The 23,329-nt window shown below is 40.3% G+C and overlaps 1 protein-coding gene across 13 annotated transcripts in view; it reads left to right on the forward strand.

Annotated features, from left to right (window-relative positions):
* Positions 1 to 23,329, forward strand: part of CERT1 (ceramide transporter 1) — a 156,552-nt gene that overhangs the window by 39,761 nt on the left and 93,462 nt on the right. For 11 of the 13 annotated variants that reach the window (XM_027826908.3, XM_043547187.1, XM_007064501.4 and 8 more), the window contains one exon: positions 4 to 120. The exons of the other annotated variants lie outside the window; for them this stretch is intronic. In XM_027826908.3, coding sequence (XP_027682709.1) covers positions 4 to 120 — 117 coding nt within the window. The remainder of the gene's footprint in view (positions 1 to 3; positions 121 to 23,329) is intronic. 13 annotated transcript variants of the gene reach the window in all.

Below are 23,329 nucleotides of genomic sequence, written 5' to 3' on the forward strand. Positions count from 1 at the left end.
CAGCCTCATGATTTTGATGAATGCAGATTTGATATTAGCGTAAATGATAGTGTTTGGTACCTACGAGCTCAGGATCCTGATCATAGACAACAATGGATAGATGCGATAGAACAACACAAGGTATGGCTTCTGATTATTTTTTTTTCAAAATTGATATCTGTATGTGCTTATGGAGAGTTATACATCTGAATCTGCAGTCATTAAAATACTTACAAAGGTACACGTGATTTAAAAATATGTTCTTGAATATAATTTAAAAGGGCAAATAGAGCTTTTAGAAGCCTACTTCAAAAATAATGGAGCAAAAAGAAAAAGCAAAAACTAAAAACATTAACCTTTCTTGAGTATCTTTTAGCCAGTACCTGATTTTACCATAGGTACATCCATACATTTCAAAGATTCAGCCTTTTCTGTCTGTTAAGGCTGTTTAGACTCTCACCTCACACTTAGGACTACTGCATTCTGTTCTCCCTCTGACCTTGATGTCACCCCAATCACTTAAGTCAGCACTTAGGCACTGTTGAAAACTTTATTCTGTCCAGACCTGGAGTAAGAGACAATCCCCATCCTGAAGTTTTTTGTCTCTTTATTTGTGCTGTTTCTAGCACAATAGCGCCCCAATCTTTGATGTGCTCAGATGCTATGGTAATAACTTAGGTTTACCTATTTTTATTTTTTTTATCTTTATGAACTTCCAGCAGTGTTTTCACTGGTATATACTTTACTTATCTGAGACTCTTAAATTTCTCCTTTTATCAGGTACAGTTTAAACACCACATGTGCATTACCATTCCGAAATCTTTTGTGTTAAATTGCATTTGGTTGTGTAGAAAGTGCTCTTAGGAAATATACTGACTTGATTAAAAATACTTTTCTATTAGTAGATAATAGTTTCTGAATATCTCTTTCCTGTATTGTGCCTTTTTATGTCGTCAATTTAAGGTGTATCCAGAACACTTTTGAGTGTATAGAATTAGTCCCAAACCAGAATTCCTTTTTGTGCAGTCTGTAGTAGAGGTGGTGAGAGGTCCACTTTGCATCACTTCTTCTGCAATACCTAAAGAGAGTTCTCAACTAATAATGGATAGATCAAGCAAGGTGTTGGGTGTAAATTATTTTTTGAAAACATATCTGGAGTTGAACATATTTTGACCAAATCCCTTCTCTATTAACCCTTTATGTGTTGGTCCTCTTCAGGAATGGATGTGGGAAAACATGGAACTAATAAGATGTGCTTACACCTTGCCCTTGTATTGTCCCATTCACCACCCCGTTTGTCTTTTTAGATTGTAAACTCTTCACAGCAGGGACTCTCTTTTTTTATTTGGTACAATGCCTAGCAAACTGGGGCCTCTGGCAATACCATAATATCAGTAATACAGGAGTTCTCTCTTCAGTACTCTCCCAATTCTTTGATTCCAGGCCAGTGGGGTTTGCTGTGGCAACATTTCCCAACTCCTTTGCAAGTTTTGTTCTGCTAATCAGTGATTTCCTGCCATTTGTATTCTGGGACAGAAATGGTGTTCTGGAGAGCATTTTGTCCAGCAGCTGCATGGGTTGTAGGTGATTACATGTGAAATTCTCTTGAAAGGCTGGAACAGCACCATGATAGACAAGATTTCCTTTGACTGCGGGAAGAGGAGTGGGTAAAGTGAAAGAATTGTCATCCTTCCATATGAGGGCTTAGGAGTTAGCGCTCTAGGATCTTCACTGCTAGTCCTGAGAATTGTGTACACTCTCCTGGAAAAGGCCAGTGTAAGGGGAGGAGCTGCAGTAGAAGATTAAGTCCCTGGAGACTCTTAGGTGACTAGAATTTAGGAGCCTTTCAGACTGGGTAGTTTGCTAGTTTCTCTTCCTGTGTCATCCTCAAAGTTGAGGGGAAAAGAGACACTGTCATTTTAGTTCTGATCTAGGTATCACCAGACATTTATTATATATAATGTTCAATTCTTATAAATTCAGTGTGTGGTAAGCTACTTTTGGTCAGATCTGAGCAAATGAATTGGTGTTCATGTCAGTTTTCTGTAGGTAACTATAAATTACATTCTGATCAAATGTGGTTTATAACTTAAAGTTGAAGGTGAATTGCAAAGCTTAAAACAAAAGTCAAATTGAGCAGAAAATTTTGCACACCAGTTTCCCCCCGCCAGACTGTGGGAGAGATTAAGCAACGAAATAAGTTTAACTGATCTTAAACTTTTTCTCTGCGCCTTCCCAGGGGAATTTTCTTGTACTTTCTCATTCTTTGAAGATTTCTCAAGTTGCTAGTGAGAGCATGAAAATCATGTCCACTCTATTTCAATCTGTGTAAGTGTCCTAGTTGTATTAGTTTATCATTTTGAACCTCCAAATTTGAAGAATTGTCAGTGAAAGTTTGTCAATAAATTTCCACAGAAGAAATTAGCTGTCAGTGTTGCTTTAGGTACAAAGAAAAACATTTTGGGCCTCTAATGGCATCATGCAGTGACTTTCTTTAGTGCTTACTCCAATGTCTTTAGCATTACCTCTGGGTTAACAGGAATTAAATCTGTGGATGAGTTTCTCAGTGCTGCAAAACCAGATAATTGAACTTCTAGCTCCTCCTCTAAGTTGAAGTCAATTGGATGGATTTTTTTTTCTACTTTTAATATAGAGGTGGATTTCTGCTTTAGTATTTTGATATTGGAAGATGGCAAAGGGTAAATTCTGATGGAAAGTGTATCAATTGAGTGAAGGGTCACAACCACAAGTGGGGAGCAGAAACTATCTATGTATATAGCTGAGCCCACAGACAATAGTTCAGTTTTTTATTACCTTGTTGGTTTGTTAATGTAACACTACCAGACAGCATTGTTCTGAATCTGAAGTTTTTTGGTGATCCACTTTCTGTATAACCCAAATTTTCTAGGGTTTGTAAGCCTAGATATTTTTTTTAGGGGGTGGGGGGGAGGGGAGGGGCAGGCCTTTACCCTTGTTGCTTTTGATTGTCTTTATTAGGGTTCCCTCCCCACTCTGAACTCTAGGAGCCAGATGCGGGGACCCGCATGAAAGACCCCTTAAGCTTATTTCTACCAGCTTAGGTTAAAAACTTCCCCAAGGCACAGATCTCTATTTGTCCTTGGACTGAGGTATGCTGCCACCACTAAGTCATTTAACAAAGAACCAGGGAAAAGGACCACTTGCAGTTCCTCTTCCCCCAGCAATCCCACCAAGCCCTTACACCCTCTTTCCTGGGGAGGCTTGAGATTAATATCCTAACCAATTGCTTACAGAATGATCAAAGACCCAAACCCCGGGTCTTGGAACAATGGAAAAATCAATCAGGTTCTTAAAAGAAGACTTTATTTAAAAAAAAAGAAAAAAAGAAAAGAAAGAGGTAAAAATCATCTCTGTAAAATCAGGATGGAAAATATTTTACGGGGTATTTAGATTCAAAACACAGAGGATTCCCCTCTGGGCAAAACTTTAAAGTTACAGAAAACAGGCATAAACCTCCCTCTTAGCACAGGGAAAATTCACAAACAAAACAAAAGATAAACTAATCAGCCTTGCCTGGTTTACCTATACTGGTTGCAATATTGGAGCCTTGGATTAGGATGGGTTGGAGAAGATGGATTTCTGTCTGGTCCCTCTCAGTCCCAAGAGAGAACGGCCACAGAAACAAAGAACCCAAAATAAATCCTTCTCCCCCCCCCCCCGACCCCCCCCCATTTGAAAGTATCTTTTGTCCCCATTGGTTTCTTTGTTCAGGTGCCAACCAGGTTTTTTGAGCTTCTTAACCCCTTACAGGTAAGAAGGAATTTTAGGCTACCCTTGTGGTTGTGACAGTCTTACTTTGACCTTTCGCATTCCGTACAACTTTGTGTATGCTCAGGAAAAGTAACAACTATTTTAAAATACAAAAACCAAACTCATGTCAATACAACAGTTGTCAGAGCACATCATTTACTATAATAAAGCAACAAATTATTTAATAAAAAAAATTGAATATGTAATACAAGAAACTAAATACTCTGATGAAGACAAGGCTTGCAGTGTGCTTCCATATAACATACCCGGTTAATTCTCTGTCCTTAGCAGGCCTCTTCTCCTAAAATAATGGACATTAAACAAATTGGTGACACACTTGGTTTCTCAAGATGTTTCAAGAGACCACTGTATTTACCAATAACTCTGACTTAGAATATGATATTTAAATTAACCTGCAATGTGAGGGGAAAGAAGTGGGGTTATTACCTTGTTTCTCTGCCTGAACATGTTGTTTTTATTTATTCATGCTTAAATTATGGTGTTGAAATTATTATTAATAGTAATAATAATTTCAAAGGGAATAATTCACACTAATTCAACCAGAAATTCCTTTATTAAATCTAAAGGCCAAGTAGCATTTATACAGCTGCTCTGAACATGCCTTAAGTGTCTCAGCAATAACCATACCCATTTAGCATGGATCAGGTACTTACAACTGGTTTATACCTGGCATGCTCAAACCTGTGTTGAATGTCTCTAACTTGGTCATAATTAATAACTGCTGTCTGAAGATTGATTGATTGGTTTTAAGCGTTAGTTCTTTGCCCAACATTTACATCCCACATTGAGTAATTAAGAAAGGTAATGATTTTTAGTTATAGTCAAAAACTTTAATACCCTGTTAATTCAGGCACCTGCCAAACTCTGCATAACAGCTGCCAGAGACCTCCTGTGAGTGTATTTAGGTCCTCCTAGGAAACCTGCAACAAAAACTGAAGCCCAATTTCCATATTATTAACTTCAAGAACAAGCTTTTTTGCGTCAGGCCGGGCAGGGGAGGAACCCTTTCAAGTGTTCTGTGGAGTGTGTATATATACCACATTCATGGCCATGATATCTGAACATCTCCATTATAGAGGAGCAAAAATGGCACAATTCCAATTTTTTATTTGCAGGTTATCTTTGAAGGACAATATCAGAGTTACTAAGCACAAAGATATATACATATCTTATTGAGGGGATCCTCGTATTGTTTCATGAGTCTTGCTCTTTCTAGACCTGCAGATTAATCAAAACCATTAAGGCAGCTGTGAACTTTAGGAATTGAAGATGGTGTTCTAACATTAGGACAGCTCCATTGTACATTTTTTTTCTAAATGTCCCCTTGCCCCCACTTTAAACTGATTTAAACTGCAGTTACACTCTGGAAGACGACAAAGTTGACAGTGGAGTGTTCCACATTTCCTCTGTGACTTTGATATCAAACTCAATTTGCAAGTTGTGTGTCTCATTATTGCAAACTCAACTTGGGATCTGAAAGTCTGGCTTTCTTGCTTCCACATCATTGTTAAAGGTCTGCCTTTGGACCTTAGTTAACAGTGCTGTTGTGTGAGCCAGAGTAGAATCAACTCACATTCCCCGAGTGTACTGTTTCTATAATGATAACAATATTTTAAAGAAATTAATCTCTTCATAAAAGCAAGCAGATATGACTTTAGAATAATATCTAGTCTCTCTTACCAACTTTAGCATTTTAAAATGCCAGAATAAACCCTTGCATCGCATAAAGAAATATGTATACTTTAAGAAAACCCTAAATCTTGGTTCCTTTCCATGTCTTGGATATAAGCACACCTCTAAAATACCTCTAGGTATTCTGGTTTGCAACAGGCAAATAAGCATGCCAGATACACTACCTGCTTCCATACTCTTGCAGATAGTACTGGTTCAGAATGTAACTTTTGAACTGGATTACATTTTATGTGGTCAGATCATGTGTAATTTCTGTCCTTAGTTTTCAGCTACATGTATGGAAGCTCTTCTAAATAATTTCCTCTCATCTTGGATACATTTGCAGCATTGGCTGTGACCAAGCTGCATACTAGACATTTGAATTTTTTTCAGTTTGTTATAGCTTTTACTGCTACTTGTAAGTATTCTGCTGTGTGTGCATTTCCTGATGTATCAATTGTTTCCTTAAGGAAGACATTCCCTTCTGTTATCACACAAGCACATACAACAGGATCATTGTGGACATTGCTCCACCCATCGAGACTCAGGTTAACAATTTTACCCTCTAGATCTTTTGCACACTGCTCAATTTTTCTTTCATAGACTTTATCCAGCAGTTTGCCTGCGACATCTGCTCTGTTGGATGGACTGTATCCTGGTCTTAATGACTGAACCATACTAATGAAATGTGGGTTCTCAATCATACAGAAAGGAAAGTTTGTTGCATAAACAAACCGGGCAGTTTTTTCAATAATTACCTCTTTTTGTAATCTGCTGGTTCTTACCACAAACTTATCTATGGTTGTTTCTGGATGATGGAGATTTTTTCTTTTTGCTACAGGTGATATGTACTGTGGCTATGTGACATACATGATATGACTGAAACACTATCATTGGCAGATAACTCTGAAACTATAGAAAATGAGGGTGATCTTGAAGGTGGATAGTCTTCAGAATCCTGTATGTTGAGCATGGATTCTCCTAAACAAAATAAGTCAATGCTGTTTAATTATTATTACCATACTGCTCCATTTAGTATTACTCATTGCATTCAGTGACACTCAGTACTACTTTAGAGGTGAAATTGTAAAAGGAAGATCTGCCTATTTCAGCTATTTATTTTTTATCACAACTGTATCTAAAACGATAGTACAATAGAGTAACAACTACATTTTTTGCTCAAACATAAGAATGCAAGAATAGTCTGGAAGGAAGACAGGCAGTCCTTAAGAAAGGAGTATGAAATAAAAAAGTTTACCAACCTGAAGATCCTGCATGTTCAGACATGTCCCTTTCATCATCTTCAATGCATCTTCCTCCTGAGAAGGAACACTTCTCATGATGTTTCATTCGGGCAGCCAGGCCGTGCATTTCTTTGTTGCACTGTTTGCATTTTGCACGCATGCCTGTCTTACCCACAGGTAGAGGAACTTCATTAAAATATTCCGAAACTGGGTCTCTTTTACGGCCTGCTGCCATTATAGGTTTTCCCTTCTAGTGAGAGAATGGAATGGTAGATATCAAATCAATGAAGGCTACACTCAAAGACCTCAAGACTTCTGCTGCTCAAACAATTTCACATTTGTTTCTACTGCCTGTTCTTTCCTTCTCACATTTATCTCCAGACTTCTTCTCCTTGTCCAGATCTATTCTGCCCCCAACAATCTTCTATTCATTGAACTTTTTGAAACTTTGCCCTTTTAGAGAGAGGTAAAGGGTTGACTCTGTGTACACAAATTTGCAGAGGAACAATAGGGTTGAGGTCTGTTATTTCTCACACATCTCTCTCTCTCTCTCTCTCTCTCTCTCTCTCTCTCTCTCTCTCTCTCTCTCTCTCTCTCTCTCTCTCTCTCATATATTTTTTTTATTTTATTTTTTTATTTAAAAACATTTTTGCTGTTAACAAGCTGGTTATCTCTGGAAGCACAAATCACGGTTTGAGAACTGCAAAACTAAGCATCTCTGATGGTATCTTCTAGACTGAGCACTGAGTCCCATTGGGTAGATAGAGTAACCTAAATAATCTATACAGAAGCTCCTGGAACCTCAGATTGCGTCTCTAATCCGTAAATTATTGGAACTCATTTGCAAAACTTTTCTTAAATATTACATGAATATATTGTCTCCTGTTATAGAATTAGAATTTATAATCCCTATTCCATGATGAGATATCTTTGAGCTATAATGTATAGCTTTTTTTCCTCAAAAGAATCTGATTTAAATAAAAAAAAAATTTAATTTTTTTTTTAAATCATTGATTTTTATCCACCCTGCTTTTTTGTCCTTATTAGGACATACTTTGTACTTGCTATTACATTATAGTATAACAGTCTTATTATGTTGTAAGCGGTTACTGTGACTTCATAGTTGTAGAACACATTGCTATTTTGTCAATAGCTATTATATACTGGATTTAGAAAAACTGTAGATACTATCTGCCTCATTGACAATGACACTACTACCTAGTCTTATAACTCTTGTCTCTTGCTGTCGCTTGAATTTGGAGTGGGAGAGGGACAGTACAGTGGTCCTGGCAACCCCTTATCCCCATGCATTACTTTCCCTGAAGGCTTCTAATCCTCCCACTGAATATCCTAGTTTCAGTTCTGCAAAATAAGCACTTCAAGCAGTTTATCAGTTATGGAACACCTATTGTAGTTAGGGAGATAAAATTGCACCGGAATTCTGTTCATATTCCAGTCTTCAAACCTTTTTAAAATTCATATGCACTGTCAGATTGGCTTAAAATTGGCATTCCAGTTCAGTACTTGGTGGAGGGACCCAGAGTGGAGTTTGTGGTGAAAATGTTTATTCTTTTGATCCAGGAGTTCCTGACTTTCAGGCCCCCAACAAATACCGGTTGTTTTGGGGTTGGCGGAGGGGTTTTCAATTTTTGAGTGCACGCGCACACAAACAAAATGCTGGATAGAGCATCCGTATGAAACCAATGGCAGCATCTGTAAGCCAAGCCTGGCTTATAACTATGCTGCGCAGATTGACTTCAGACTTCTGAGAGCTGTTCCTGGTTCTTAGCCTTATAGGGAGAGAGGAAATTCAGATATTTATCATAGCCAAATTTGGGTGAAAATTGCCATTTGCACATATTTAGTAGAGCTTTGTTATTTGGGTCACATTACTCCAAACGTTGTACTGGGCTCCATCCTGGGACTGCAGGATATATAGGAGCCAAACAGAACTCTTCTTGCAGTTGTACCTCTTGGCTGCAATGGCACTGGCACAGGAGCAGAGCAGGTAGCCTGTGACCTGTGTTCTCAGTACTCTTCCAACTTGACTGGAATTACATGGGTGAGCAGCAAAAGGGAGACTGAGAGGGTTAAGGAGAGAATATGAGAAAGGTGGGCAAACTACGGCCCGCGGGACTGTCCTGCCCGGCCCCTGAGTTCCTGGCAGGGGAGGCTAGCCCCCGGCCCCTCCTCCGCTGTCCTCCCTCCCCTGCAGTTATGCCGCTGTGCGGGTAGCGAAGCTTGCACCCGCCCACCTCCCAGGCTTTCCAATAAGCCTGTCCTGCTGCTCTGAGCAGCATGGTAAAGGGGTGGGGGGAGACGGGGTTGGATAAGGGGCAGGAGGTCCCAGGGGCAGTCAGGGGACGGGGCAGCTGGATGGGGTGGAAGTTTGGGGATGGGGGGGTTGGATAAGGGATGGGGTCCCGGGGGGTCCTGGGTGTCGGGGGGACAGGGGGATGGGAGGGTTCGATGGGGGTAGGGTCCCAGGGGGGTGGTTAGGGGCAGGGAGTCCTGGGAGGGGGCGGTGAGGGGACAAGGGGGGGGTTGGATGTTTCTGAGGGGGGCAGTCAGGGGGCGGGAAGTGGGAGGGGGTGGATATGGGGCAGAGGCACAGCCTTCCGTACCCAGCCCTCCATACCATTTCACAACCTCGATGTAGCCCTCGGGCCACAAAGTTTACCCACCCCTTGCATTGGAGATGATTGGGGCTAAAACAAGTTGGAAGTGATGGTGTGAAATATATAATGAAGGTGGAAACAGGAACAAAAGGAGGTCAGTTTCATGGACCGAAGGGATCAGGTTAAGGGGAACCGGGGCAGTTGCCTAACCAGAAGCTCTCACTTTCCTCCAGAATATAATATTGATCTAGGATTTCTAAATATCAGTGTTCCTTTCCTGCTATTTATAGTTCTTTTTGCTCAAGGGGCAGAGGTAAGTACTGTGGATCTATTGGTTGCAATGCTGCTGCAAACCCATGTGGGAGTCAGCATGGTTCCACATGACAGAATTTCCTAGAAAATCCCATAAGAACCAATTCAGTATTTAATGCAGGGTTTGGATTGTTTGCAGTAACTAAGGCCTCAGGCTACACACACAAGATGAGAATAAAACAAGATATTAAAAAGCTTCCTATTCAGTGAACACCATCTACCCTGTGCAGTGAATAAGGCATGTGTCTTGGGGGAAATAGTATGTAACCATGTAATTAGATGGTGTCATAATACCAGCACTCAACTGGGCTGACTTAAGAGTGCTCAAACAACCTTCATTATGGAATTTTCTAGCTTTCTGGAAGTGATGAATGACTATCAGGCCATTCGAAGCCTGTTCTTTATTTTTAGGAGTATCTAAAATACTCCCTTGGTTAACAACTAACTCTTTCAGTTAAAGGCTTAAAGCTCCCAATCTACTTTTCTGACAACCTAACTAATCCTTGTACAAAACTCCGGCTTTACGTTCCTGATAGCTATGGTTAAACATAAACAGGTGGGGAGGCTTTCTCAGGCCTTCTTTTTATGTACCATAAAAGAAGCAGAAAAAGCCCAAATTATTTTTTTCCTTTCATTACTTTTAGTGATCCTCCCTGAGAGAACCCATATATTCATCTGCCCCAGCTAAGAGTGTACTTTGAGATTGCATTTCCTTTTTATCCAAATGTAGTAATTAAAATTCATTTTCACTGTATTTTCTAAGTAGAACTCTCCAACACAGTTACAAATCTGTATCTTAAAGGCAATACATTTTGCTTTTGCCACAGCAAATTTACGAGGTCTGAAGAGGTGGTGTCTGTAGAGGCAGCAAATTACTCAATTTCCTTGATTAAATTTAGGATAATCAAAGATAGCCGCTTGAAGGATTTTTTCATGGAGTAGTGTTGATACTTTCTACCCATCCTTAAAAAATACTATCCTGTGTTGTAATTCTTGTTGAAGCTTTTAATCCAAACCTTTTTTGAGATGAGCAAGGGAAAAAGGTTAGACTCTTTCAGAAAGTGAAATACTACATTTTTTTCCCCAAAGTGTACATATTATGTGGCTTACCTAATTAACCTGGAACTTTGCAAAGAAATCTTCCTGATTTGAAATGTCACAAGTGTAAAATTTCAGGTAGAAAGGTCAAAATTGGTCTTCCAGGTTATACAATTTTAAATTAATTGGCTACCATGGTTCCATAATACTATAAATAAAGTTGGGGAAAATTACTTTGTTTACCGTAACTATTTCTAAGTGGATATTTTGTCTTCTGGTTTAAAAATTCCCTTGGATTAGTTAATTCAGCATTTTATGGACTATTTACTGTTTTGGTTTTTTTAAGAGTAAAATTCTTTGTTGGTTACTAAGTGGGTAGGTAGCTCTAAGTAGGTTGCTGAAGTTCCTTGTTAACAAAACTATATTTGTAAGACTTACGGTAGCATGTCACAAGAAGGGTGTTTATCTTTCAAGTATGAAAGCCAAGGCTGTACGAGTTTTGTAACTGCATTCCATTGTACTCTGAACAGAAAACATTGATTTAAACTGAACTTTAAGTTTCATTTTGAGTGTGAGCATACTTAGAAAAGACATGGATGAGTAGCTGGTAGCAGAGGAGAAATGTAAACTGTTTCAGGTTCATGCATTAGAACTAGATTAGAGTTTGCTACTCTATGTATTTGTTGTCGTCTTTGCTTTTGTATGCATTCTGAGTGTCCTGAGCCTTGGCCAAATCAAAAGCTTCCCAGATACAGCTGGTAAAGTGCTTGTGAACTGCCTAAATCTCTGCAAATCTGAGAAGGGAGACTCTGATTGATCCTTGCTTTGCAAGGTTTTGCAATCAAGAAAATCATCTTGAGTTCTTAAGTTTTATTGAACTTTTTAAAATTCCCCAAATTCTGGAGGCAACAGTGTGTCAAACTGGATTACTCCTGTATCTGATAATCCATGTGTGTATGTTAGGTATGTGGAAGAGAGGGGATTCGCTGGATTTTTACAGTTCAGGACAGTCACCTAAAGATACTGCACCACGAAATACCATCTTACCATTTATGATTGGGGTGGAAGATGTGACCCTTGCTCTATTAATTTAGATGGATTAAATAGGCCAGAGATGTTAACATAACCTGGTCACTGTTCAACATTTAACAGTGTTAAACAAGGTTTGGGATTTGGTATACGGAGATCTTCGCCAGCTTAGTACCATGGCTCAAACACCATTAAAGATAAAGAAAAGGAGGAAAAACAGTTGAAGCGTTTGAAGTGTAAAGTATTAAATACGTCTTTCAATTTGACAACGTTCGTTGTTCCCTTTCTGTTTAGCTGGAGAGATTTTAGTTTAACAGTCTTTTAGGTGGTATTAAAGATGGTGGTAACTGTTCTTTTGGGGAAAAGAGAAGTTAGTTGAGATGAGCTGGAGCGGTGGTGCTTGCTGCTGCTGCTGTTAAGTCGGATCCCGTCTTATCCCAGCTAAGCTGATAGATTTGGCCATGTTATCTGGGTCCCTCTCTCTGGTTCAGTGTGGTCAGAACATCTCTCAGGATTAGGATGATGAAGGCCTGGAGTCCAGAAAATGGTGGGGGTGGCAGCCATACTGGTAAAGATTGTGCTAGTAGCCTCAGAGTGTTCTTTCTCCATATTTCCCACCATCTCCAAAGTCTCTTTCTTTAAGGATCCAAAAAGGGAGTGATGGATGCAATAGCCTATCTCATCATTATTTTGTTCACTAATTAGGCCAAATATGCAACACATCAGTTTTGGTTAATTTCTGCACCCATATTTTCTTGTTTATTAACCATGATCTTAACACAGTCCTTGAGTTATATCAGTAGGCCTGAGTGTTTGGACTAATTCGGTCTTTGTCTCCCTTTTGTACTTTTCCCTGTCAACATTTGTTGTTATAGGTTATTTTGACATCTTATGAACTTTCACGTACTTTTTACAGCTGAGCTCACCATTAGATTAAGTCTGTAGGTCAAAGAATTACAATAAGAACATAAGAACAGCCATACTGGGTCAGATCAATGGCTCATCTAGCCCAGTATACTATCTTCTGACAGTGGCCAGTGCCAGATATCCCCGAGGGAATGAACAGAACAGGTAATACTCAAGTGATCCATCCCCCTGTCGCCCATTCCCAGCTTCTGGCAAACAGAGGCTAGGGATACCATCCCTGCCCATTGTGGCTAATAGCCATTGATGGACGTACCCTCCATGAATTTTATCTAGTTCTTTTTTGAACCCTGGTATGGCCTTGGCCTTAACAACATCTTCTGTCAAGGAGTTCCACAGGTTGACTGTGCATTGTGTGGGGAAAAAATACTTCCTTTTGTTTGTTTTAAACCTGCTGCTTATTCATTAAATTTGGTGACCCCTAGTTCTTGTGTTATGGGAAAAAGTAAATAACACATCCTTATTTGCTTTCTCTGCACCAGTCATGATTTTATAGACCTCTATCATATACCCCCTTAGTCATCTCTTTTCCAAGCTGAAAAGTCCCAGTCGTCTTAATCTTGCCTCATATGGCAACTGCCATACCTCCTAATGTCTCCTTTTTATGATAGTGAGAGGTATCTGGTGGCTTCCTTCAAGGTCTATCATTGTAAAGAGACTATTCTGATAATCATTTTATTGGAAAAAATGAGCCACTCAGTGGCAGCATTGAATGGAAAAGATAAGATTGATAAATTTGACATAACAAGTCCTATTGTGCTAGTTTTCAAGCTGAATGGGGAAATAAACTTTTGAGAACCAAAACCAGAATTGATGGGGGAATAAAGGTAATCTTAATTTTAAAGCAACTATAATCCTGTCAATACCAATTGTAGAATAGAATATGTACATATGTAGACTTATTATAGAAATTCAGTTAACTTGTTTTGGAGATGTAAATATCTGCCAAAATGTAAATCCAGTAAGACCCTTCCACATTTATTTTACCTTGGTCTTTACTGTTTTAATGGCTTACAGTACAATACTTATAGGAACAGTGGAGAACCACAAACTTGGGTTTTGGCAGGCTAGTGAATAAAGAAATGATCAAATATCTTTAAATGTGAAATCTAAAAGTTTATGCATTCTCGTACAAATACGTAAATTTGAACATCTTAAAGCATTATCCTTTTGGTGAACATTGAAGCTCGTGTTTCCAAAAAGAGTAAAACTGACTTAATTTTGAAATGACTCCCCACTGCCTTAGGATCCCAGTATATTGCTTCAACTAGAACCTATAGTGAGTTTGCTTGTTAAACACAGTTAAGTCTAGAAACACACTACCCTATACTGATAGCAGCTCTTTACCATAAAATCCTCAAAGTATCAAGGTACTATGGATAATTACTATTTGAGAATTCTCAGACTCTAGAAATATTCTTGACTCTGTCACCGCTAGGTTTTTTTTTCTTGCTGGAATCAGATTGTAAAGCATTGTTAGGCTATGGTTACTTTAGAGCAGTAATTTTCAACCTTTTTTCATTTGCAGACCCGTAAAAAATTTCCAGTGGAAATGCGGACCCCTTCAGATGTAAATCTTTAGTTTATACCTTATAAATAAATTGCTCTGTTACATGGAATAATTTATTTTACTTAGTTTATTTACAGTCCTTTGTGAAATATTTAAAAATGATCTGTGGATAAAGATTATGGAAGATACCTTGGGATACTACCTGTTACTTTTAGATTTTTCACCCTTCATGCCTCCCAATTTATGCACAATTTTATCTGGTAATCCACGGTTTAAAAGAAGTCTTACTTTCAGGTTCTGTCAGTTTTACCTGCCTCCAGCAAGATGGGGATAATGTTCTCAGTACCAGACAGTTTTAGGACAAAATACTATCTGTAGCATTCACTTTTGGTTTTCTTGCATGGTTTACTTGAATAAATTGTGCTTTTAATAGCAAGTTGGTTGCAAGAAAACACAAATAAAATGGTAAACGTTAAACTATAGTATTTGGTATAGTTTCTAGAGAGCTGGAAAAGCTATTCTATAACCGTATTTTCAAAAAAGGGGAAAATAGGTTAAGTTATTCAGGAATCTTAACCATGATTCTTTTGGAATTCACCACTGTCTGTAGGTCTCCCCCCCCACCCCCACCCCCCCCAATGGACACGGGCTCCTTGAGAGAGAGAGCGCCTATCTTGCATCAGAACAGCAATACCTGGGGGGGTTGGTTTTGAGACACACAAAAGCATACATTTTTGATGAGTGATCAAAAATTTTCATTAAAAATTGAGAAAACAGTATTTTAAAAACAAAATAATGTTGAAAGAATGCTTAAATACATTTAGTATTGTGCAAAAAGTACAAACTTAGCTATCAACATTAAAAGTAGTTATTTGAAGAGTACATCTTTAATCTCTTTTTGACCAAGTGAAACACTCCTCTCCAACACAACACCCCTCCCCCATAGAACAATGGCATGACAATGCCCTTATCCAAAAATTGACTATAGAACAATGGCATGACAATGCCCTTATCCAAAAGTAGTTTCAAAACTCTCAAGCAAACCATCTCTGCTACAGGCTGAACATTTAAGGCTGAAACATTTAAACAATATTAACAAAGTTTAGTTAGGATTTATTCCCATAGATAAGGGTAAAATAAGAACTTGAAAATGGATGGATTTCAAGATCGGCAAGGAAGCATAGTGGAATTTAGTAAGATTGTAGAAATATTTGGTTCAGAATAACAGTTTTCTCCTATTAGGTAAAAGAGATTGAAGTAGGTTTGTATCTCTGGTCTAACTTCTGACACTAATTTAGCTATACTTAAGGGGTTTTGTTTTTATTCTTTGGCAGCCTTTTCTCTTGCACTCTTAAAAATTATGTCTCAGAAGGGTGCTTTTATTTTAGAGGAAATCCTTCTCAAATGATTACATAGATCCTGATTAACTTGATCTATATTCCCTCCAAGAGAGTTGATATTTTAATTAAACATTAGTGCTTGTGTGTGTTCTAAAAAACCTTAATTTCGTCAAGCATTTGTTTGTAGACGTCTAAGACTTCTGGCTAATAGTATAGTCCTTTTTTTGGCAGCCACACCGGTAATTTATTTGACTCCATTACTGATGATATATTAATTTTGTTAGTCCATTGGGAATTATTTTGATTATAATGCGGATTCACAGTGTCTTGCACAAATTTTAATTGGTGCAGCAGTTTGTTACTTTCTGGGTTTGTTTATATTTGGGCACTGATGTAAAAAGTCATTATTAGTGAACAATGAATTGTACTGTTAATGTCTTGATGTTGGCAATTGAATGCAAACCATTGCTATTGAAAATCACTCCTGTTGATTAACATTCTAGGCTTCCATATTATACTTATAACAAAATTTTCTCTAATGGAAAAGTTCTGAGTATAGTTTATTAAGCTAGATGTGTGTGATACTGTTTGTCTGCGGAGCCTCCCAATCTGGAAAAAATAAACTGCTGTTCTTTGTTACACTGTCACCAAGAAGCTCAATCCCCTTCATGTTGCTAGGCTTTGGTGTCCAGGATAGCTCCTCCTTTCAGCAGGTCTCAATCAACTCAAGTTTTCTGCTATTTTCATGATCATAAAAGGATCTGATTCTGCACCAGTGTGGTCAAATCAAAATGCAGTGGCCTGTGTACCAGAGTGGGCCTGGTGTTTTCTGTGGTTCTTTATGCCCTGCTATGTCCCATGGGCCTTTCACTCACATGACCATTCCCGTTTCCCAGCTCCAGGGCCCCCACCACCCATGGGGGCTCAGAGCTCCAGGGTCCCCTCCACTTGGCCTGGTGGCCTGGGAGCTGCCAGGGATCCCCCTGCTGCTGCCATGGCTGGCGGGGAGCTGCCGGGGTCCCCCTGCTGCTGCCGCCACGGCTTTCAGGGAGCTGCCAGGTACCTCCGCTGCCCATGGCGGCTTGGAGCTTGGGGGCTGCTGCCTCAAGCAGCGGGCACAGCTCCCTGCCGCTGCAGGAGGCGACGGGACCCTGCAGCTCCCAGCCACTGGCTGAAGTCACGGTGGTCTTTGGAAGTCACGGATTCCGTGACTAAATCTTAGCCTTATTCATCAGCACCAAAATGCATAGTGCAGTTTGGTGTTTTGAGTGTCAGCCCTGTGATTGAGGGAAACATTCAGAATTGATGTATCAAACTGCACTAGCAAGACTTGAGTTTTTTGGCTTTGGGAGTACCAATCTCACTGAACCTAAACTATCCAAGATACTGTTTCTGTCTTCTGACACTATTATTTAAGCATAATAAATGCTTCAGAATAAATTCTGAAGAGCAAATATATTTGTGCTTTTATTATCAATAGAAAGCAGTCAGCAAAACATATGTACAGTGATCTAGTTTCTATAGTTTATTAAATAACACCTAAAAAGACCATATTGTGAAATTATTAACCTTTATAACTTATTGATACTAAAAATATTTGATGCATTTCTAAAAGAAGTAGAGCTATACTTAGGCTCCAGTTTATAATCCTGTTTGGCAGAATTCCTAGGAAGCCTTGCCAAACTTTTCCTGTCTTGAGAGTTGACAACTAATTTAACTAATTATTAATCACAATTACAATTTTCCTCTTCAACTATACACTTGAAATAATTTATGTTCCTAGTTCTGTATTCACTGCCTTATAAGGTTTCCCTGAGAGCAATTTCAGAACAGAACAAGATTATATTATTAACACTAAGGCTATCATAAACATTCCATCCTTCAATATGTCTACACAAGACCTCATTTTTATATTTGTAGAATTCTTTTAATTTGGATTTTGTAATTCAAAATTGTACAATTAACTAATTAAGTTGAGCACTTATGTAGTTTCAGAGTAATAGCCGTGTTAGTCTGTATTCGCAAAAAGAAAAGGAGTACTTGTGGCACCTTAGAGACTAACCAATTTATTTGAGCATGAGCTTTCGTGAGCTACAGCTCACTTCATCGGATGCATACTGTGGAAATTGCAGAAGACATTATTATATACACAGACACCATGAAACAATACCTCCTCCCACCCCACTCTCCTGCTGGTAATAGCTTATCTAAAGTGATCATCAAGATGGGCCATTTCCAGCACTTGTAAGCTACAGCAAACATCTCTTTAGCCTTGCCTTGAAGGACTCGATGGCGCATCTCTAGTTGCATTAGGCAGTGACTGGTAGAGTTGCAATATGCCCTAACTTCTTCTGACAATAATTTGTTATGAACATTGGCCTCATAAACTGCAACATATATTAAGGCTCTTGAATGGAAGCAAAAACTTGCATCGTATATGAGCTGCCAGGGAGTAATTAAAGTCTTAAAACAGGAGTAATATGCTAAAAAAGGCATGTGCCTGTAAAGATGAGAGGCTGCATTTAGAGTCAGCTGCATCCTAAATAGGCATGCAGTAGCTCCTGAGAATAAAGAACAGTGATCTAGCCTTGAAAACTCACAAGTACTAATGGCTCCAAAATCTGTTTTGCAGAATAATTGTTGGCTTTGTGGTGATCGCTACTAGTAGTAATGGTAAAGTTTTACTAAGAACCAAAGATATACACCGTTGCTTAAATCTGAGGATAATATCCATACTTGAAGATAAATTATTGAACACAATCTCAAATTGCAGTATCACTCAGCAGCAACTCTTGTGTTATGATTAGTGCCTGACTCTGTTCTGTTCATAAAGCTATGGAACATCCATTGCCAAAAGCACCATTAACTGATTTGAGAGGCTGTTGCAGTAGGATGCTCAGGTAAGAGTAAAATTTAAGTGTGTTTTTCAAGGTATAGAAGTCCAGCTATTACCTCTTTGTAAGGGATGGAAATGTATAGGCTAGTCTGTAGTGATGAAAGTATATGGGGTTTAAGGATGTTATTAGAATCCCTAGTTTTGAAACTAGAACAACTAACTTTGTGGTTCAGCGTTTTGTGTAAAAATTCTTATCTGCCTTTATTGCAGCAGTCACACCAGAGTAATCATTTTAAATTATGCAAAGCTGCAAAGAAAAAAACATTAAAAACACTTGGAATTCAAGAGTGAAATGGCTATCAATTTTGGAAAAGTTCCTCTTATTTTTATATTCAGTAAAGTACCTCAGGGGGATGTTAGTTAAAAAGTCTCTGGCTGGTACCAGAAGTTGGCTTTGGGGGGAAAGAATTAGTTTACTGTTTTTGGCTTAATCAGTTCTGCTTTTACGACAAACATGAGAAATGCATACCAGGTTGGGGGGAGGAGGATAGAAAAGTGAAAACTTGTTTCACTGATGGTGGTTTCACTTGTGTACTCCAGGCAAGTTATGGTACATAGATGACTCACGAATTGGTGCACTTTAGCCTATAAACCTTGGCTTTTCCCCATGATCTAGGATGACATCTTGTGGTGATTGGGGAAATCTGTCTGTACAATTTATGAATAAGGCTACAAGTAGGTCACAGATGTTGTGGAAGTCACGGATTCTGTGACTTTCTGCGACCTCCATGACATTGGGGCCCTGCAGCAGTCTGGCCGCCATGGTAGAGGGGGATTCCCCCGAGCTCCCCAGCCCCCACGGGTAGTGGGGGATCTCCTGCAGCTCCCAGTCGGCCCTTCCCAGCTCCCAGCCCTACAGGGCAGCGGGGTATCCCCCACAGCTCCCAGCGCCCGTGGGCAGTGGGGAAATACCCTGGAGCTCCCTAGCTGCTTCCACCTGCAGGGGATACACCAGAGTCCCAGCCCATGTGGGTGGCAGGAAGCCCCCGGAGTTCCCCATCTGCCTCTGCTGGCAGGGGCAAGGGGCCGCAGCTCCCTGCCACTGCATGCAGCAGGGCAGCGTGCTGGAATCTCCTCCCTCCCCGTTTTGTCAGGGATGTTTTTAGTAAAAGTCAGGGACAGGTCACGGCTTCCGTGAATTTTTGTTCATTGCCTGTGAACTGTCCATGACTTTTATTGAAAATATCCATGACAAAATCGTAGCCTTAATGATGAATGCTGGTTCGTATTGTGAAGTTTTTCATATAAAAATTGCTGTACCATGGAATGCCTCTGTATATCCACCATTGCTGACAAACCTGTAAGCATATCTCTCCCAGATTAGTTGACCTTAATGACTGCACTTCGGTTGGTCAAGTGATATGTTAAGAAGGTTGGCTGAATTTGGGGGAAGCCACTTGTCTGTTGGAGGCTGGGGTTTGGAGAACTACCAGTTCTGGAGAACTACCAGTGGTAGCCAGAGGAAACAAGTAGTGGAATATATAAATCTGAGGGACTCGGAGGAAGCTTTGGGCCGGAAGGGAAGCGAATGACATGCATTTGTAACTAAGGGGGCATTTTAGCTGTGTGACCAACCAAGCTCAGAGAAAGCAAGCTGACCTGGAGGGAGAAGCTGCATGATTGAGAAGACAAGCCATGGGCTGCAGCAGAAGGAAGGCCCCAGAGGGGTCTGATCCCAGCTTTAATGTTCTGGGGTGGTGAGGTTACTGAAGCATGGAAATGCATGTATGGTTTATTTTTTTTATATGTCTGTGCATTTCTCATGCCATTGAAGAGAGCAGTGGTGGCTTAAAATCCTGTGAAAAGTCTGCCAGTTACATTTATCATGTGCCCTTGGAGAGTTAATCTGTGGACCTAGAAAACACACACACAGCTGGAGTTCTGTAGAAAGTGTGCTGAAGCTGTGTGAGAGTCTGAGGGGTCATCATTTGTAACAGAGACTAGGCAGTTGGACAGTGAGGTCTCAGCTCTCAGGATGGGGTTCTACACAGGGGATCTGCATCCTGAGGGTTTGTCTATAAACCCCAAACCTGGGGCAGTGCCTGGACTTTTTTCAGACTCCTGAGACTTAAAGCACATGAGGCCCAGTGAGGTAGGTCCTGTCACAGCAATCTGGTGAGTGTCCAAAAGATGGCACTTGACTAGCCCTGTGACATTTGGCTACCATACTTTAGTCTCTTCCCATCACTAGTCCTCCTTCATGCTAGAGCAGAGGTGGACAAACTACAGGCCACATCCGGCCAGGGGACCCTCCTGCTGGGCCCCTGAGTTCCTGGCCCGGGAGGCTAGCCCCCCAGCCCCTCCCCTGCTGTTTCCTCCTCCCCTGCAGCCTCAGCGCGCCACCAGCGCAATGCTCTGGGCGGCCGGGCAGTGCAGTTGCAGAGCCGCGGCCTGACCTGGTGCTCTGGGCGGCGTGGCTGTAGCACTGCCAGCCACTGGTGTTCCAGGCAGCACGGTAAGGGGGCAGGGAGCAGGGGAGGTTGGACAGAAGGCAGGGGAGTTGGGGGTGGTGGTCGGGGGCGGGGGTGTGGATAGGGGTCGGGGCAGTCAGAGGGTGGGGAACAGAGGGGTTGGATGGGGCAAGGGTTCCGGGGGGCAAGTCAGGAATGAGAGGCGGTGTTGGATGGGGCAGCAAGGGGCAGTCAGGGGTGGGAGGTCTGGGGGTGGTCACGGGACAGGGAACAGAGGGTGGTGGATGGGGTAGGAGTCCCAGGGGGTTGGATGGGGCAGGAGTCCTGGGGGAGCCATTGGGGGCAAGAAGCGGGGGAGGGGGGGTCAGATAGGAGGCAGGGGCCTGGCTGTCTGGGGAGACACAGCCTCCCCTAACCAGTCCTCCATACAATTTTGGAAACTTGATGTGGCCCTCAGGCCAAAAAGTTTGCCTGACCCTGTGCTAGAGCCATGCTGCTTATACTGTCTTAAAATATCATGCTGGTTATGGTGTCATGAAGTGTAGTAAATTCCAAAGATGGTCTAAGTTAAAATTAGATAGAAGACCAAAAAAGGATCGATGGAGAAAATAGAATAGGAATAAAATGACACTAGAGGAAGTGGATAGCAGTAACCTTAAAGCTTGCATCCCAGAGGTTGCTTAGAATTCTTGTGGTGGCTTCTTATCTGGTACTCGATCCAGGCATAGGGTGATGAGTCATGATGGTGGTGCACCCATCCTATCAAAAATAGCCAGCTAAAATAAGTAATCAGTGGTTCATATACATACATACATACATGCTTTCTTTTTCATTTTAAAACCATTTTGGTCTGTTGCTATAACAATTCTGTAATCTCACTGGGAGTTTTGACACTCCCATATAAACTGTTCAGACAAAACTCATTGTGCACATTCCTTTGAATCAGTTATGTAAAATTACTAAAAGTACAGAAGATGTTTGAAAGGTCAGTTTAACCTATAGATGCCTTCTTTCCACTATGGTTAAACAAGGCTTTTAATACATGTGGCAGAATTTTTAAAGACCCTAAAATTATAGGCCACAACACAAGTCTTCAAAAGCAATTCCTAAGGGATATCGTATGAAAAGAAGACATTTTGAAAGTTACTTGATGAGACTATTACTGCACTGAACCTTGTTGGGGTATGCTTGATGGACAAGAAACTGATGAACCATTGAGAGAGTCACAAATCCGCTGTACTAAATTATACGGTATCTATTGATGCTAAGAAGACAAGAGCCTGCATCCTTTAAGTATTTTCAGTGCTCTTTCCAGAGTTCTAAATTAAACTGATCAAAACTTCTTACACGCATGAAGTTGTACAAATTAATGGGAAATAAACAAATACCTTTGCTATAAACAATTTTGTAATAGGACAATAAATTAAAACGTCTAATTGCTGTCTAGTTGCTTTCAACAAAGGTAGCAATAACTGAAATTGATAACTATTCCTTGTATCAAAAGTTCTTAGTGGGCTGATGGTGAAGAGATGACAAAGTTTTGGGCTTCTGTTTACAGGATGGCAGAGAGCACTTCTCTTAGTAAGGTCTTCCAACGCTTGACACGGTTCCCTGAACAGATATGTCAAGCTTCAATTTATTGGAGAAATCCTCTCCAATCCAGGATGACATGAGGGTTCTCCTTGCTACATTAAAGATATCAAGGTTGAAAGGAGCAGCAGTTGTGGAGCTTCAACATGAAAGTAGTGGGAGGTTAAACTGGTGGACACCTGTCAAATGGATCTGCATTTAGAAAAGCTGAAAAATTACACCAACCCACTCAACTAGGGGCTCTGCTGCAGAGAGCAAATAGAAATAGTAAGTCAGCCAGCTGCAAGCTTAAGAGCCCCATCTACTTTAGTGTTCGGAAGGTTTCTGGCATTCGTATTTCCCTTCAGTGTGCAGGGAGGATTTACAAGAACAGAAATCCACTGCTGAGCTGACTTAAGGGAACAAAGACCAAAGTTTAGCCTTTAACAATAGGTGTTTATAGAGCTTAGTCATATGGATGGGAATCATGAACTTGGTGCCAGGGGTATTAACAGAGGAGCGAATTTTGATTGTCATCCATTTTTTTTCTTCCCCAGTGATAGTAAGTTCCTCTGATGAGACAGCTGAGAGAGCTCATTTAATTCTGAATAGCTGGGTGAGGCTTCACACAAGAAATGCAGATCTTTTAACAAGAGCCATTTAGGAGAGTCCTACTCCTCTAGCTAGTTGGATGGCTGAACACTTAACATGCTGTTGTATTAATGTATATGGAATAAAGGGCCTAAAGAGTTAAAGGTGTTAATCTGCTTAAGTACCATGGCAAGCACGCTATTAAAAATCCTGTTAGCCTTTTATTAAAGATACAGAGAAAGAAGGAAATACAGTTAAAGTATTTGAAATGTAAAGTTAAGTAAGGCATTCATTTTAACATCCCTTGTTCCCTTTAGCTGAAGAAAGATTTTAAAAAGAACCCCCTTCCCTTGTCTGACAGACTTTTAGATGGCATTAAAGAGGGTA

The sequence above is a fragment of the Chelonia mydas genome, chromosome 5, assembly GCF_015237465.2.
Source record: "Chelonia mydas isolate rCheMyd1 chromosome 5, rCheMyd1.pri.v2, whole genome shotgun sequence".
NCBI classification, from domain to species: Eukaryota; Metazoa; Chordata; order Testudines; family Cheloniidae; genus Chelonia; species Chelonia mydas.